This window comes from Motacilla alba, chromosome 2 (genome assembly GCF_015832195.1).
Source record: "Motacilla alba alba isolate MOTALB_02 chromosome 2, Motacilla_alba_V1.0_pri, whole genome shotgun sequence".
Classification (NCBI taxonomy): domain Eukaryota; kingdom Metazoa; phylum Chordata; class Aves; order Passeriformes; family Motacillidae; genus Motacilla; species Motacilla alba.
This window is the reverse complement of record NC_052017.1, coordinates 38,604,260-38,619,594: the sequence shown is the minus strand read 5'-3', so window position 1 is coordinate 38,619,594 and position 15,335 is coordinate 38,604,260. Positions and strand designations below refer to the sequence as shown.

Sequence of the window (15,335 nt, the reverse complement as noted above, 5' to 3'; positions counted from 1 at the left end):
CCACTTGCACCTAACTATAAAAAGTGACTGATCTGATCCAACAGGATCCTGAGAGCATCTCACCTCTTCGAACAAAGGCATATCTCACTGGTTTTGGGAATCGCTTTTGCACGGCACCACTTCCCTGGGTTGTACCTTTGACAAGGACAACGTTGTGGGAGCAGAAGCTTGTGGGAGTGAGCGTGGACAGCTGCGAGCTGCTGAAGAGGCAGAATTTTCGGCTGCCTTCCCCTCTTCTGCAAGAGCAAACAGGCAAACACTGATATGGGGACAAAGCCCTCCATCTCCCCAGCAGCTGCAGGTAGGGTTCCCTTGGAGCACTGCTCGCCTTGTCAGCCTGGCAGTTCACACCCAGCAGAACATCTAACCCTGCACCTCCAAACGGCAGCACGCAGGACTCCTGGCAGCCTGGCCAGTGGTCTGAGGAGTCGGCCCAGCTTTTCTTCTTTTACAGTGGTTGTTACTTCTGTGTGCTTTAACACCAAACCTCCCCACCAGCCTGTTGGCTCCCAGCCTTCCTGCAGGCTCTGGCGCTTCCCTCTGCGGAGCCCCAGCGGTGGCAGACCCTGCCTGCCTGGTGCAAAGCTGCTGACAGTGCCGCTCATTCCGTGCACGCCCAGGCAGTGTTGGCTTTGGCAGGTTCGCTTGTATGCCGACAGCCAGCCAGTGCTGACCCCAGATGGAAGAGCCTTCGAGGGGAGGACGGGGATTCACACCTCTAACTGGGCACGGAGGAATGCAAAACACATGAATAAAACACCGAGGATGCTCTACATTTTGTTAGTAAATGCCTCTGGGGTAAGGGCAGCATCAAGAGCGCTGTCACAGCGGAGGTGGCAGCACGGCCAGAGAGGGAGCGTGTGCGTGAACGCTCCCGCCTCTCGGAGCACACCCAGGATATGTGTGCCATGATTTGTGGCACGGGATCATTTGTACAGCTGCAATTAATGAACATGGCTGTAAGGACCAAATAAAAGAGGCGTCCATCATGTTGACATATTTCTGTTACATATATATATATCAGTGCTTAATGTTTAAAATAATCAGAGGTGGGAGAGGGCTTATGCTGAAACTAAACTGAACTGAACCCCTGCCGAAGTCAGGCTGATTAGCTGAGCAGAGACTACAGCTGTGTTTTTTCAGGGCTTGACTGTATTTATTTCCCATCCTACTTGGTTTTAAAGATACAACAAAAAAGATTTACATGAATATAAGAGAGCACAGGGAGAATTTAATTACTCCTATAGCTTCTGAGGCTCTGAGTCAGAGGCCCAGCACATGGCAGCTGACCAGTCTGGGCTTGGTTCTCCCACTTTCATCTTTGCCTGGCAACACTGCTCCAAATAAACAGGGTGGATAATGAGAAGAACGCAGTCTGTAAGACACCTATAGGGAAGCTTTTATTTCTCTTCTTCAGTTCCTTGATAAGAAACTTAATACGGTGTATTTCTGCAGATGCATCTTCAACTATTTTCTGTCTCAGCAATAATCTTCTCTCACATTCTGGGTATACCTTGAAGCAGTGAGACTTTGTACAGTTGGACAGGAATGTTTGACATTGTTGCCTTATCCGAAATTACAGTACATTTTTGAAATTACTTAAATCAATGACCAAGAGAGTCACAAACACAAGCGCACAGCATATTAATTCCTCAGTGACCTCAAATTTCCCATAATATATGCCATCTTAAAAGGCTGCTGGTTGCTAGGTTTTATGTGGTAGCCAATGTATTATTCAGAATCATTAGAAAAAATTAACATTATAAAACACAGCACCCTGTCAGTAAGAGGCAGCATCTTTACCACATTCAGAACTGCCAGTAACCACTGGCCATGCTCTCCCCTGAAGTTCACAGTTGCTCTTTTAAATCATTAAAAGATTGTACAGAAAGCAGAAGAAACATGAAGAATACCTGATGTTCAAGAAAACAAAGGTTCCAAAGCTACATACTTACTGTCACACCCAAGAGCTGCTTGGTTCACTTCCCTAATGGCATGCAAGAGGAACTGGAGTGCAGCTCTTCCCACCTGAGGCCTGCACAGACAGCAGCTGCCTTCCAGTAAGGGTGCACGGCTGAAGAAGATCAGGTATGTACCTCCAACTTTGGGAGGAACAAGGAAGGCTCTGCACTCCTTACCTGGTACTGCTTTTCCCTTAGCTCAGCCAGGCAGAAAGGCAGCCCCTTTGACTCCAGTGCTATTTCAGTTGGTAAGCCTTAGCAAGGAGAGTTCCTCTCTTCATAGCCTCAGGACTCCCTTCCCAACAAATTAGCAGAGCAGGATTCGGAGCTTAATTGGGCAATGCCATGGTGTATTCCCCAGGCTGCCTGCAGCTTCCCCGGCAGCTGCCCAAGCAGGGCTGGCAGACATGGATCCCCCAGATCCTCCCTCAGAGGGTAGGTCTGGACACCAGCTGCCACAGAGATCCCTGCCCAGAGGAACTGGGGTGCCCTGGAGCGATCTTCCCAACAGCCCAGAGGCTGAACACAAACCTGCCACCACACACCAGGCTGCTGGCTCCCTCACAGCAAAGCTCCCTGTGCTTGTTTCCAGTGCCACAAGCCCCACTGTGTTTGGGGGTGCATGATAGGACTGCTCAGCAAAGAGACCCCCAGGGCTAAAAGAAAGGAAGAACTTCCAGGCTGAATCCTCATTGGGAACAAATCTGGGTGAGGTTACTCAGCCTCAAGCCAGCCCCTGTGGGCACGCACAGAAAGGGACCTGCAGGGCCTCTGAAAAATTTAGAATTGAAACATAAAGTCGGGTAGGATTTAGCTACTCCAGGCTTAGGCAGCAAGTAGAACAGGTTTGAGTTGAAGGCAGCCTTCAGGCCCTCATATCCCATGTGCTGCCCCAGCCATCAACTGGAGGAGCCTGCAGCAGCTCCACTGGGCACTGGCACAGCTGAAGATCAACTATGTGTTTTCAGCAATGCACTTTACTTGACTGCAGCAATCAGGTCTCAGGTTTCCTCTGCATTCCTTTGACATTATCCCACAACACGCTGTTATTAAACTCCAAGACGGATCATTTGAAATGGTGTTTTACTTTTTTTCTTTTTCTTTTTTTTTTTTTTTTTTTAATTTCTGTCCTTCATCAGGATCTGTGAAACGCCACGGATATTGCTGATTGTTGCTAAACTGTTCTTGGGCAAATTTCCAGTGTCAAAGTAAAGCTGATTTCAAGCTCATATTCACTGAAGAACATATGGGAAACATCAGCACTTCAAAATAAGAAATCACGGTATCTTTCTCCATTTTAAACTGAACTCCCAATGTCCTCAATGTTGTTTAGATTTTGCAACCAAGCCAAGTATTTTAGTTGTCACTCTGCTCTTAAATGCCACTTGCAGCCATAAATACGGTTTTCCCTCATTATTAAAGGGCCCTTTGTTTTAAGGAGTATTTATATATTAAAGCATTAGAGATTCAGATGAGCCCGTCATAAAGTGCAAAGCAAAAACCCTACCAGAGGCACAAAACCAAAGTCAGCCAGAAAGTTGCATTTATGACATTGCTGCTACCACAGAATTGTTACTCATTTTAAACAGATTAGGTAGGGCAAGATGGGCCTATTTTTTAAGAAATCCTGTCGTTAGACACTAGCTGCCTCAGCTGGCTGGGGCAGTTCCTTGAGAGGACAAACCCAGGCAGGTACTCTGAAGCAATGATGCCTCATGGTGCTGCCAAACCCCGTCAGCACAGCTTGTTCTGCACACACAAATTCCTGCCTGGCATTAACGCACAGGGGTTTACAACAGAAAACAAAAATTACATCATTAAGGATTAGCATTCAAGGACTTCTCAGGTTTTTATCCATTAGATTTAAGACAGACTGGACTCTGGATTCTTTCCACGTCTGTCTTGCCAGAGCCCAGCGACGCTGGGGACGCTTGGCTGCTGCTGGGCCAGTGTACCAGCAGACAGAAGCACTCACTTTTACAAGGGTTATTGACTGAATTTTAGTAATATTTATCCCTAAAACTTTTGGCACCAGATATAAATTCCACCATCCTCATTTGGCGCCTCGAGCTGCCTCAGGAAGCTTGATGTTTTTTCCCTTCCAGAGTTAGCATTTGTTTGTACATAAAACAATTCTTTGGCCCATACCCATCGGAGTTTACTGAGCTCCTGGCACCATTTCCTTTGTCAGCCTGTTTAAGAGGGGCTTAAGCATCCACAGCCACAGGAACCAATTGAGCAGAGACCTTGGCAGGGTCTCTGAATGCTTAAGACTCTCCACAGCTGGTGCTGAAGGGCAGGCGGGCAGTGAAGGGGTCCTGCCGGCAGGGAAGCCTGGCCACCTTACCTGGGAGCCCCACACTGCTCCTCCCACGTGCTGTGGCTCTAGGAACGTGTCCAGGGCACGGCAGAGCAGCAGGATCATGAGGGCACACCGCTGAGGCTCGTGGCCCTGCTCAGCAGAGCTCACACAGCAGCCGCTGGGTGCTCGGTGCAGCAGGAGGGGCAGCAGCGCTCGCTCTGCACCTCAAGGCACAACAAAACAAAACATAACTAGGACAACTGGCTTGTTGGGAGGGGGGAATATGTGCTATTACAACTGCTCCAGTACCGATGTTCAGCTTAAATAAAGATAGAGAATGGCACTGCAATTCCGATTATGCGCAGGTGATGCTGGTTTAATGGATACAGCATTTCACAGGCGGCGCGCACACTACGCATTACTGTGTCATGGTAATTATCCCATTTTCTTTTTAAGCAGCACATAAAATAGTCGCATAAAGTTTGTGTAAATGTCACACAGGAAAGTTAGGACTATTAGCCGTGCCGTATCTGTTCCTGGGTTTGGAAAAGCCTCAGCTCCTCCCAGCTGCAGGCTCCTATGGTGTTCGCTATGCCCTGCTCGCTGGGATGTGTCACCTTCTCTGGCTTTGTGAAAAATATAAAACAGAATGAGCAGGTGATCTGGAAGGACAGGCCTCAAAAAATTTATAACTAGAGCTTGAAGGTTGCAAATGGCCAAAAAGTAAAAGTGGTGAATCATATTAAAGAATCAACTCTTCTATCCATTAATTAGTTGAAATAAAGTCACCATTTACCACCTGCTTCATTCTCTTTTTCTAATCTGGCAACTAGGCTTTTATTTAATCACTGTGATCGAAGTGCCTTTATCGAGGCACTTCAGATAAAACCAAAATGGGTCCCCTCAATTTTTTAGCCAGTGTTGGCAATTGCAGCACTGAGTGGAGCTGGTGCAGGGACCCTGTGCAACAGGGGCTGTGCACGTTCCCAGGGCAAGCTGCCGCTGCCCACCCCAACAAAGAGCATCAGGAGCTCGCAGGATTACAGAATTAGGGTATTTGTAATCCAGCAGCTATGAAGCCAGGGCATGGCACAAACAAACAGGGTGGCAGTTTAAAGGCTGAAGTTTTAGGGGTAAAAGGTTTGGATGAGCAGGTTCTTGCCACATCCTGGCTCCTCCCCACCCTTTTTGTATAGTTTTTGTATTAACTATTTGTTATGGGTTGCAGCAGCACAGCACAAAGCAGTTCCCATCCCCTGCTGCTGGCAGAACACACTCAAGGCAATGCTGCAGTTTTTTGATCACCATCTGCCTCTTGTGTGGGGGGAACGTAACAGAATCTGATCGGGACAGAGCTGGTGATGACAGGCGTGCAATCGGTAACGAATGGCCCTGCCCCACGGAGGGACACTCTCAGCAACAATGAGATGGCTGAGTCTGAATGAGTGCCTGGATTAAGGGAACAACAAGAGGTGACTCTCAAGCATGGCAGGGCAACCTCAACCTTCCCTTTTTCTATAGGCCAAAGAATGATACCCCTTCCCCTCTCCTACCCCTCTTCCTCCTTTATCAATGTCCTCTTGATGCGATTCTTCCAAACAGCTTTTGACAAAACAAGAGGAAAAGGTCACAGCAGTTAACGTCCCCCTCAACATGATCCTGTTTGAAGCAATGCACTTTTAGAAATTCCAAGATTAATTACTTCAACTTCAGCTTCCCTGGTTTAAACTCCTGTGTCATGACAAAAAATATATCTACAGCAGCCATCCTACAAGATGCTTCTAGACTGGCCAAGCTTGGCTCAATGAGGACCTGAAGGTTGGTGCTCAAAATGAAACATTTAAAATACGTTTACATTGGACATCCTGTTTTACTACAAGTTATTGCTACAACCAGTAATACGAAGCATATTTGCCACTAAAAGCTTGAAGACCTCTAAGGTCTCGACAAAGAAATGCTGAGATCCCAGAGGGCTCCTCTGAAGGTCAGCATGACAGAAACAACCGGAGACAAAGGGAGGGAAGACAGCTTTGCCTTGACATAGTGGCAAGGCAAGGTCTGGAGACAAAGTCCCAACCCATCTGCACTGTTCCCTCCTGCAGGTTGCATGTTAGCCTGTTTAAAATTAAATTACATTTAGCTAAAACCTGTAGTCCATTATGTCGGCCACTTCCACAGATACCTGCAGCACTGGAGAAAGCAGGGGGATATGAGTGCCAGAGGCTTGCATCTGACAGGCTCCAAGCACATCAGCTTCCCCTCTAAAACCTTAAAAACACTAATCCTGAAGACTTGGGTCTTATTCCTTAAATTCCCTCATGACCACGGGTAGAGCACATTCCTAAACCATTATACAGTGCACTGTTCCTCTAGGTATCCTTTATGCATGGGATCATGCAGAGAGAGGGGGAAGGATGAAGGAGCAAGGAAGGAGAAACAAGTCTCTCTTCAGTGTTAACAATAAAGAAAATTTTCCAAAGTCACACATGCCACAATACCAAAATGTACTGAAACCCACAAAGAGTAAGGACTTATTTTGAGAAGTATGCTCAGCCCCCTAAACACACCTCTGTAGATGTGCTGGAGTCATCTCCTGACCACACCAGACTACCCAGTAAGTTCAATTTTACAACAATAAGGTCAAGGCCATATTTCACTCCCCCTCTTCCTGTCAACTACAGTAAAAAGAAGAATAGAAAACACATTAGTAGGAGAACAATGATGTTAAAAATACATACCAGAATATCCAGGCAGGCTGCTTTCAGTAGAGTTATTTGGTCTGCAATGGTCAAACTTGTAAAGCCTGGCAATCGCTTTGCAAATTCCACTATTTTAATAATGCACTTCGTTGCGAGTTCACTGAATTTGTCCCAAAGCCCAAGGTCCAGTCGAACCCGATGATCTGCGCTGGAGTTCTGGAAAGACAGACAGAAGGCACCATAAATCAATGTCCCTTTCAGCAATCAGTTTTCAAGAGAAGGAAACAACAACCACGTTTTCCTTCCAGAAGTACTTTCTATTAACATTCCAGGCATTTTCTGCAGCTTGCTGTTGGGATGATGCTGGTTTTAAACTTGGATTAATCGCCTGAAAATTCCTTGGATACTTCTCTGTTACTTATGATTGCAGAGGCCATCTGTACAAGGAATACAAATGAACTTAAACATTTCCAAATGCCACCCTCATTATTCTTCCTTGCCATTATATAATAAGTGCATTGTGAAAGACAATTTACAGTTGTACCCCAGAAAATAGAAATGAACAGTGGAACAAGAATATTGGGTCCTCCTCTGGAAAAAGTAGCACAATATTTGGAACACAGTTTCACATACTTAAGGTCTTAGAAAATTGGTTCTGCTTAATTTCTCTGCTCTGTGGCTCTGCCACAGCTTTCTGAACCTACAGTCTCCCATGACTTACAGAGCATTTATTTACATGATGTTAAGGAAAATCCCATGTGCCTTGATGAATGCTACATGCTCATTTGATGGTGCATCAAACATACACCCCCACTGCTGGAAGTGTAACAAGGACATTTTGGTGGCGTCTTTCAGGGAATGTTTATGTTCACCTACCTCAAAGTCTCCATCATTTTCTAGAGTGCATAGGAGACTTGTGTAAAGTTTGTGATCAAAGTCACATTTCCATACATTTGGAACAACCACTTAACCCTTGAAAAAGCTGAACATGTCAGCCAAGAACAGGCTGACTCAAATTCTGCTGTGACCCATTTAATGCCAGCTCACCAACACTGGGTGTCATGAGAAGACCTGGTGAGTCCATTCCAATCAGCCCAGGACTCCAGCAGAATGACAAGAAACAGGTAATGAGAGAGCTCTGAAATAGCCAAATCTCCTCTCCTTCTGCCATCACGTGCAGTGTATTGTCAGCATTTGATCCAATGCTATTTAGGATGCAGCCAGTGTGATAGTGCCCCCCAACCCCCTGTTTCATCAGCCACCAAGTTCAGTGTGCATTGCAGCCTTCAGCATATGGGTGATCACTGCAGGAGGAATTTTACCTACAAAAATATGCTCAGGCAGTGGTTTTCTCCCAGCTGCAGAGGAAGCCCATGTGATCAGCTGCCTCAGTCTCAGCTGGTTGAAGTTAAAATGTTAAATTAACTTTAAAATTAAAGTTAAATGAGCAGAGTCTCAACCTAAAAGTCTAACAGACATGGCAGATTAAATAGCCATCAAAAAGCATTCCAATTAGACAGATCACTCTTCCTTAGAGGAAACATTTCCAGTGAGACTGCCACCACCACTGCTGATGGTGAGGACACCCACCTCTTAGAAAACCAGTGAAGCCATTATCTTGTCAGCTTTCTTTGGTTCATGGGAAGGACATGGGCTGGAAGAGGTTGGTGAGGCAACGTGGAGTGAGCTCAGCTTGGCTGTGATGCTCTGGAACCTGTCCCGGTGTTGCCTTCACAAGACACCACCACTACCATCAGTCATGAAGGGGAAAGTCCTGATGGGTCCCCAGGGCGCCACCAGCCTGGCATTCACCCTCACTTGGAACAGTGTGGAGATTTGAGCCAAGAATATATATATTAGGCCCAAATTGGAAAAAATAAATGCTGACTGTGCTGAGCAGTCTGAAGGAGGATGCGTGCTCTTTCCTGCTACCCCTCTCTTTAGGGGATAATTAATTCATTTCATCATTTCTATTTGAATTTTTATTCTGAGAACTTCCTCTATTTTCTTTTGGGTTTTTTTTTTTAATGACAAAAGAAAATGTCTTTATAATGCTAAACCTAAAGAATTGCCTTCAAAATGGTCCAAAACTAATGAGTTAACAGTGATTGTAATGCCCTTTGAAACATTTCTTTCGGCTACTGGAGTATGCATCCCTCAGATTTATTTTATTTCATCCTCAAGGACCTTGGTGAAATACAGTACATTGGAGGAAAAATAAGATCAAGATGTGCAGTCATTCAGGCTGTAATTAAATTTAATAGGCAGTTTATCCAGTTCATAGAAAGATGGCATAGCAGAGAGCTACACAAAGCAGAGCCTAAAGCAGGAAATCATTTTACAATAGGGTATCCATCTGGAAAAAAAGACGCTGCATGAAACCAGCAAGTGTGAACGAAATCTTCATCAGTATCATATGAGGTTACTTTATCATGCTGCAGTGCCAGCAACGGGAAGTTTGACATGTCTTCTATTAGGAGTAATGCACGACCGTCATAACTAATGTAAATCTAACTCTCTATTATGCAAACTGAAGAGAAGGGGCAGTTAATAAAATACAAAATAACCAGGTGTTTTATTATGCCAGGTGCCAGATCCCTCAGCATCGGGGCTAATGTGGTTTACACATTACCTTTGAGATGCTACAAATGGAAAGAGTTTTAACATCCTATCTGTTAATGAATGTCAACACAAGTGTCACAGGAAAAAGAGCTGGATTTTTAGCAGCACTGCTCAGTACTGAAAAACCAAAACTGACTCAATATCAATGTATAGGTTGAACAATAAAACACAGGGTTAAAAAAAAAATGCACAACAGAAACAAAAACTCTGATTAAATTTGCCTGGAGATCTCCTCTATCCATGCTGTGAAAAAGATGCAGACGCTATGACTTTTCCTGAATATTTTACTGAAGCGAGTTTTTGGGTGTCTTTTCCAGGAGCAGTCTCACATGTTTTTCAGCCCTATGCACCAGTGCACATATGGTGGAACAATACTGTAATACACCCTAGTGGCATCTTTATCAGTGGAAAAGCCCAACCTTGCTATGAAATCCAATTAAACAGCCATTTTTGCCACATAAATTGATCCCATTTTTTCCATCATTTTTGTTTTTTCATTGCAGGCTGCTCTGTATCCACATTAACAATATGGAATGAGGTACTCACAGAAATATACACAGCAGCAGAATCCCTACTGTCTTTAAAACCCACTTTACAAAGGAAACAAGGCTCACAGGGGCACTCTGCCCTAATCAGGAACACTTGTGATGCCTCTTTAGTAAAAGCAGCAATGCACTCCAGCAACAGCGAGTTCACTGAGGACCACGGCACATGTCCCTGCTCAGTCACAATATCAGGAGATACATATATATATATACATATATACATATATATATATATGTAACTTCTAAGACCAGCACTTACAAAGAACAAAAATGCTGTCAAGATGTGGAACCTCTTCACTTCCAGCTAGCCAAAAACAACCCAGGAGAACCTGCAGCAAGGGTCTGCAGAGCCAAAATTGTTTTCTGTTTTATCCTCCCTTTATCACAAGGCTGGATGCAACACAGCTGTAGACTTACAAATAACACCACTCTCAAGGGACAAGCAGTATAGTTACACTCAATTATACTATAAAGTATGACATCTCCAGAGAAATTACTCAGGCACTCTCTCTTACCTGGATGACAGTAATAAAACAGATCTGTTTATGATGGACTTTTGGAATCCATTACATTTAAACAGCTTGCTGATTCTCATCATCGGTAGAACTGTACTTGTCACTGCCCACCAAATGCAACTGTTTAGTCAAATGACCCAGGGAATTTAATACAAGTGCTATTCTCCCATTATTTTAAGTATACTTCTATTAACTATGCAAAGTATGGGGCCACTTTTTCTTTCTAAAGAGCAGATGGATATAAAAAAGTAATTGAAAATGCTTCTCCAAAACCATTTTTAACAGCCAAAACCACACAATGGGGGGGGGGGGGGGGGGGGGGGGGAAATCACCATGTAACCCTTCCCTGTGGGAAATGCAGGCTACAGTGCTCAAGAGTGAGAGGAGCCAGATATACAAGCCAAATGCCTGAACAGGTTTTCATTTTTACTATATCTCTGTAAGGTCTTTTTTACTTTACACTCCTATATTTTTTTATCTTTTTTGCAACAAATGAAATATTCTTTTAAAACAGTCTGAATGATCGTGTAACCAAAGGCACTCGGGGGCTGCTCTTGCAGAACAGTTTCTTCTATCCACCATCCCTGTCAGTACACAAATGCAAGGCTCACAAAATCCAAGGGAATCCACATTGGTTAGAAACACTCACTTCTCACCTCTCACTTAGAGAATTAAATTTAAAACTCTAAGGTTATAAAAGCAATCTGTGTGCTCTGCAGTGTGAGCACGCCATGCCTCACGACTGACAGCACACAGAACCGGGCATAAAAGCAGGACTGGGGGCAACCTTCTACATGTACTAGATTGTTACTATCAAAAAAAGTAGTGGCATAGGCTTTTAGCCTATGGACTCCCCTTGGACTCAGCACTCAGCAAAAGGGCTCTGTGATCCTTTGTTTTTGATTTCTGGTTTCTGCTTCAAGTCTCAGATTGTTGTCGGAGCCCTGCCGTTAGATCAGCAGCTGGTGGTGATGTCCAGGCACTGGAGCTGTGCTCTTGTGACCAGCACACACAGCTTGCACATCCCAGATCCTCTTGTATCCTCAGCACTGCAGAAAGGATTATCCCCTCCCTCTGGGCTGGTGGGAGACTGGAGGGGAAGATGACCCTTACTCCAGGTAAGTAAGGACAGCCCCAGCTGTCCTTCCCACATGAGCTCTTTACACCAAAGTCCTGTAAAAAATGCCAAAGTGGCTGCCAGACCTTACCTAGATGAGAGATTTAAACACTCTGCATTTCACACACAGACTATGAGATTGCAGCAAGAGGACAGTATTTAGCACCACTGCTATTAGTTCTGATGTAGTGTTTGAAAGAAGCTGCATTGCTCTCAAAAATTCAAGGTAAGCGAAAAATAACTCTTTCGGTATAATTTTGTTATTGCAACTTGTACCGTGACAAAGCAGGAGGGAGCTGAGCCCTATGCAGCAGTTCCCTGCTTTGGACTTCCAACAGAGCAATGCTAAAAACAAGAAATCTGCCCCAGGCTGTCCCATCAGGCTTGAGATATGAATGACCAATATCCAGCCTCAGAAAGAGTGCAGTCAAATCATGGCTACTCGTGTTCCACAGACAGACCAGATTCATCTGCTCATTACTGAAGATCCAGGTGCTCTCAACTACGGCTCTGAAATTCCAACGGGGGCATAAACTCCCCATGGGGTTCAGACAGAACCTAAGGACGAAGGCATCAGCAGCGGGTGTGCTACGCAACAAGACCCTCTCCAATTTCATCCACTTGTATCATTTCAAGAGCTAAAAGATTAATGATACTTCAGCATCCAGTACCTAATGCAAGCGTAGAGTGCCAAGGTTTATCTTTCAACCATCGCGGATCTTTCGGCAATTACCAGGATGCAGTACAGTGCCATCCCACCAGCTGCAGTGCACTCTGCTAACTCCCAGGTAAAGTGGAAATACATATTAACGTGTTCCTGCTGGGAAGGACCAGAGAAACATGGGGAGGATGGGCTCCTTCCCCGGTACTAACCAGTTTACACGGGGATCAGATTTAAATGTGAAAAGTGCTTGTGAAAATACTGTCAGCAACATGAAAAACGTGCCTTTTTTAAAATCACACCATACCTGTTTGCTTTTCTTGCACTTAAATACCAAGTCTTACACTCAGACCTCAGTTTTGAGCCTTGCACTTTGTTTTCTAAATAGATTAATATGCCATAAAAAAGCACCCTGGTTGCTAAAACAGTGAATATTGATGGCACACAGGGATTTGCCTACATCACTCTGAGAAGTTAAATGTTTGTTTCAATAGCAGAAAATTTACTCAAACTAGAGAGCAATCCAGCGAGAGCAGTATTTCACCAGACCTCTGAGGATTGGTCCCAGATCCTCAGCTGGGGCTGGAGGGCAAGAACCATGGAGGCAGCTGTCTCTTTGCCCCAGTCACGTCACTCCTAAACTCCTGCTCTCAGCAGTGAAAGTACATGCTTGCCTACCTCAGGATGTTTTGCACATCCCTCTGAAACAGCCAGTGCTGCTGCAACCAACAGCAAGCCCAGACCCAGCAGCCATTTCTCTACTGATAAGGTTCTAAACAGTTATTTTTCATAATCTCCTTTAGAGAAATTCCCATAATACTGAGCTTCTTGATGGGGGGAGGGGGCTGATTTTTCATTTCTAAAAGCAGCAGAGGTTTTTGCTGTTATGGGATCTTTTGGTAGACTAGGAAAGGATGTGTAATTTTTGGGGTTGTCATGTGCAGAGCCAGGAGCTGAACTCAGTGATCCTTGTGGGTTCCTTCCAACTCAGGATATTCCATGATTCTAGGAATAAACTGCAAATGAGTATTTTGGAAACTGTTTTACTTAAACATTTCATATTTTCCTTGACCTTGGTAGCTTTGGGACTATCACCAGTAATCCAGCAGCATTTAAGAACTCCCTACACCTGCAAAGTTGTAATCCGCTGATGCACGAGCAGAGATCACGTCTTTGGAAGCCAAGAAATTTCTAATGAATGATGGAATGTAACTGACTCATGGTCTCGGAGCTGGTCGTTTGGCTGGATTAATCCTCCAGGAGTCTCTTGTGACGCCGCTAAGTAGCGCTCACATATAAGTGCAATTTCCCTCCCCAGCAGGCAGCCTTTGCACACACACCTCTGTTTTTTTCCTGGCTTAGGAGGTGCAAAGAGTGAATCTACTGCTCCATCTATTTAAAATGTCCAGACCCTCCAAAACTCACATCATCCAGGCATATCCAGAACGCTTTGTCCCTCAAATCATACTCACCGTAGTGTATTTTCCCAGCTGGCAGAGTGAAGGGAAGGTTTCCTGGTGAGCTTTTCGGATCTTCTCAGTGAGATCATCTAACTCTGCTGTCATTTCATAGTTTTCTGTGGACTCCTGCTTTGAAGGTTCCTTCTTCTTTTTGTTCCTGTCATTTCTGACAGCTGTAAGAAAAGCAGAGATACAGATCACATGGGGTTACTTGGATCAACCTATGTTGCTTTTGCTGCTCTATTTCAAATCACTGTAAAATGCTGCTATTTTAAACACACATTATCTTAGGTGAATATAAAAATGTTATATGCACAGAGGACACTAATTCCAGCTTGCTCATTTAAAAATAATTTAAGAACTAAATGTAGTGAGCAGTGATTAAACCAAACTTCCACAGGGGTTTGTTGTGGGTGTGCCATCACAATCCCATAGTATCAGCCTTGCAGCAAAGTCTACTGCAACTTCCCATGCACAGTGTCTTAGTAACTTTGTGAGGTGGGATTTTTTTCACTGTAGAACTATAGTTGTGCATGGTGGATGGTGAAGTCCTCTGCAGTGAAGCAGTCACTATTTTATTGGATGTGAACAACTCTAAAAAAAAGACAGCAACTGTCTTTCTTCTTAAGTATCTCAGCATGGAAGATAACAAAGCCCCACACTAATACAAACTCCACCAAACAGAACTTATTTAAAAGGAAAGTTAAATGTGAAAACAGTAAACAAAAGAAGATTAAACACGTTAAACTCAAGTTCTGAAGATCAAAGGAGAAGCACAAACACTTGAAAGAGAAAAAATGGCAGTGAAGCTATCTAAAGTTGCTTGCCATCTGCTTCTGCACTCAGATCAGTCTTCTACCTTCCCCCGGCCGTGGGGGATTACTGGAAATATGCATTGTGCTCACTCGTGCTGTAATTGATTTCCCACATATTTGTGTTTTGTAATAAAATATGACAGCTGCTCCATCACCATGCTGCTCTTTGTTCTTTTAATGAAAATAGCTTAATTTTACAAAACGTGCCCAGGAGATAAGTCCATGTCCGCAGTTTTGCCAGTAATTGTGAATTTTATCAAGAGTCTTGCTGTTAGCTAAAGCTAACGTCTTAAGTGTAACCAGATGCATAAGGCTTTACAACAAAGCCAAGCAAAATCAATCCCTCTCCCCAAAGACTCCATGTCAATATTAAACACCCTGAAGACTAAATCTTACTGGATAAATAAAACCAATCTTAACATTGTTCAAAACCTCACGATATTTAAAACAAGGCCCTAAACTCAGAGGGTGCAGCTGGTGGGTTTGGCACATGTGAGCATGGCCAGGGATTTTGGATGACCAAAGACCTGCTGATTCTTATTTGTACTGTCCTGCCCCAGAAAGTGCATCTATCTGTGCCATAGGGAGGGAAGCACAAAGCCACCTCCACGTCAGCTCTTCTTCCCTGTGGGTTCCCC

The 15,335-nt window shown here is 44.3% G+C and overlaps 1 protein-coding gene across 10 annotated transcripts in view; it reads right to left on the bottom strand.

Moving 5' to 3' along the window:
• The window catches only part of RARB (retinoic acid receptor beta), a 319,525-nt gene that overhangs the window by 5,549 nt on the left and 298,641 nt on the right, over positions 1 to 15,335 (bottom strand). For all 10 annotated transcript variants that reach the window (XM_038128356.1, XM_038128359.1, XM_038128360.1 and 7 more), the window contains 2 exons: positions 13,895 to 14,055; positions 7,002 to 7,178 (listed from right to left, as the gene is read on the bottom strand). In XM_038128356.1, the coding sequence (XP_037984284.1) occupies positions 7,002 to 7,178; positions 13,895 to 14,055 (338 nt within the window). The remainder of the gene's footprint in view (positions 1 to 7,001; positions 7,179 to 13,894; positions 14,056 to 15,335) is intronic.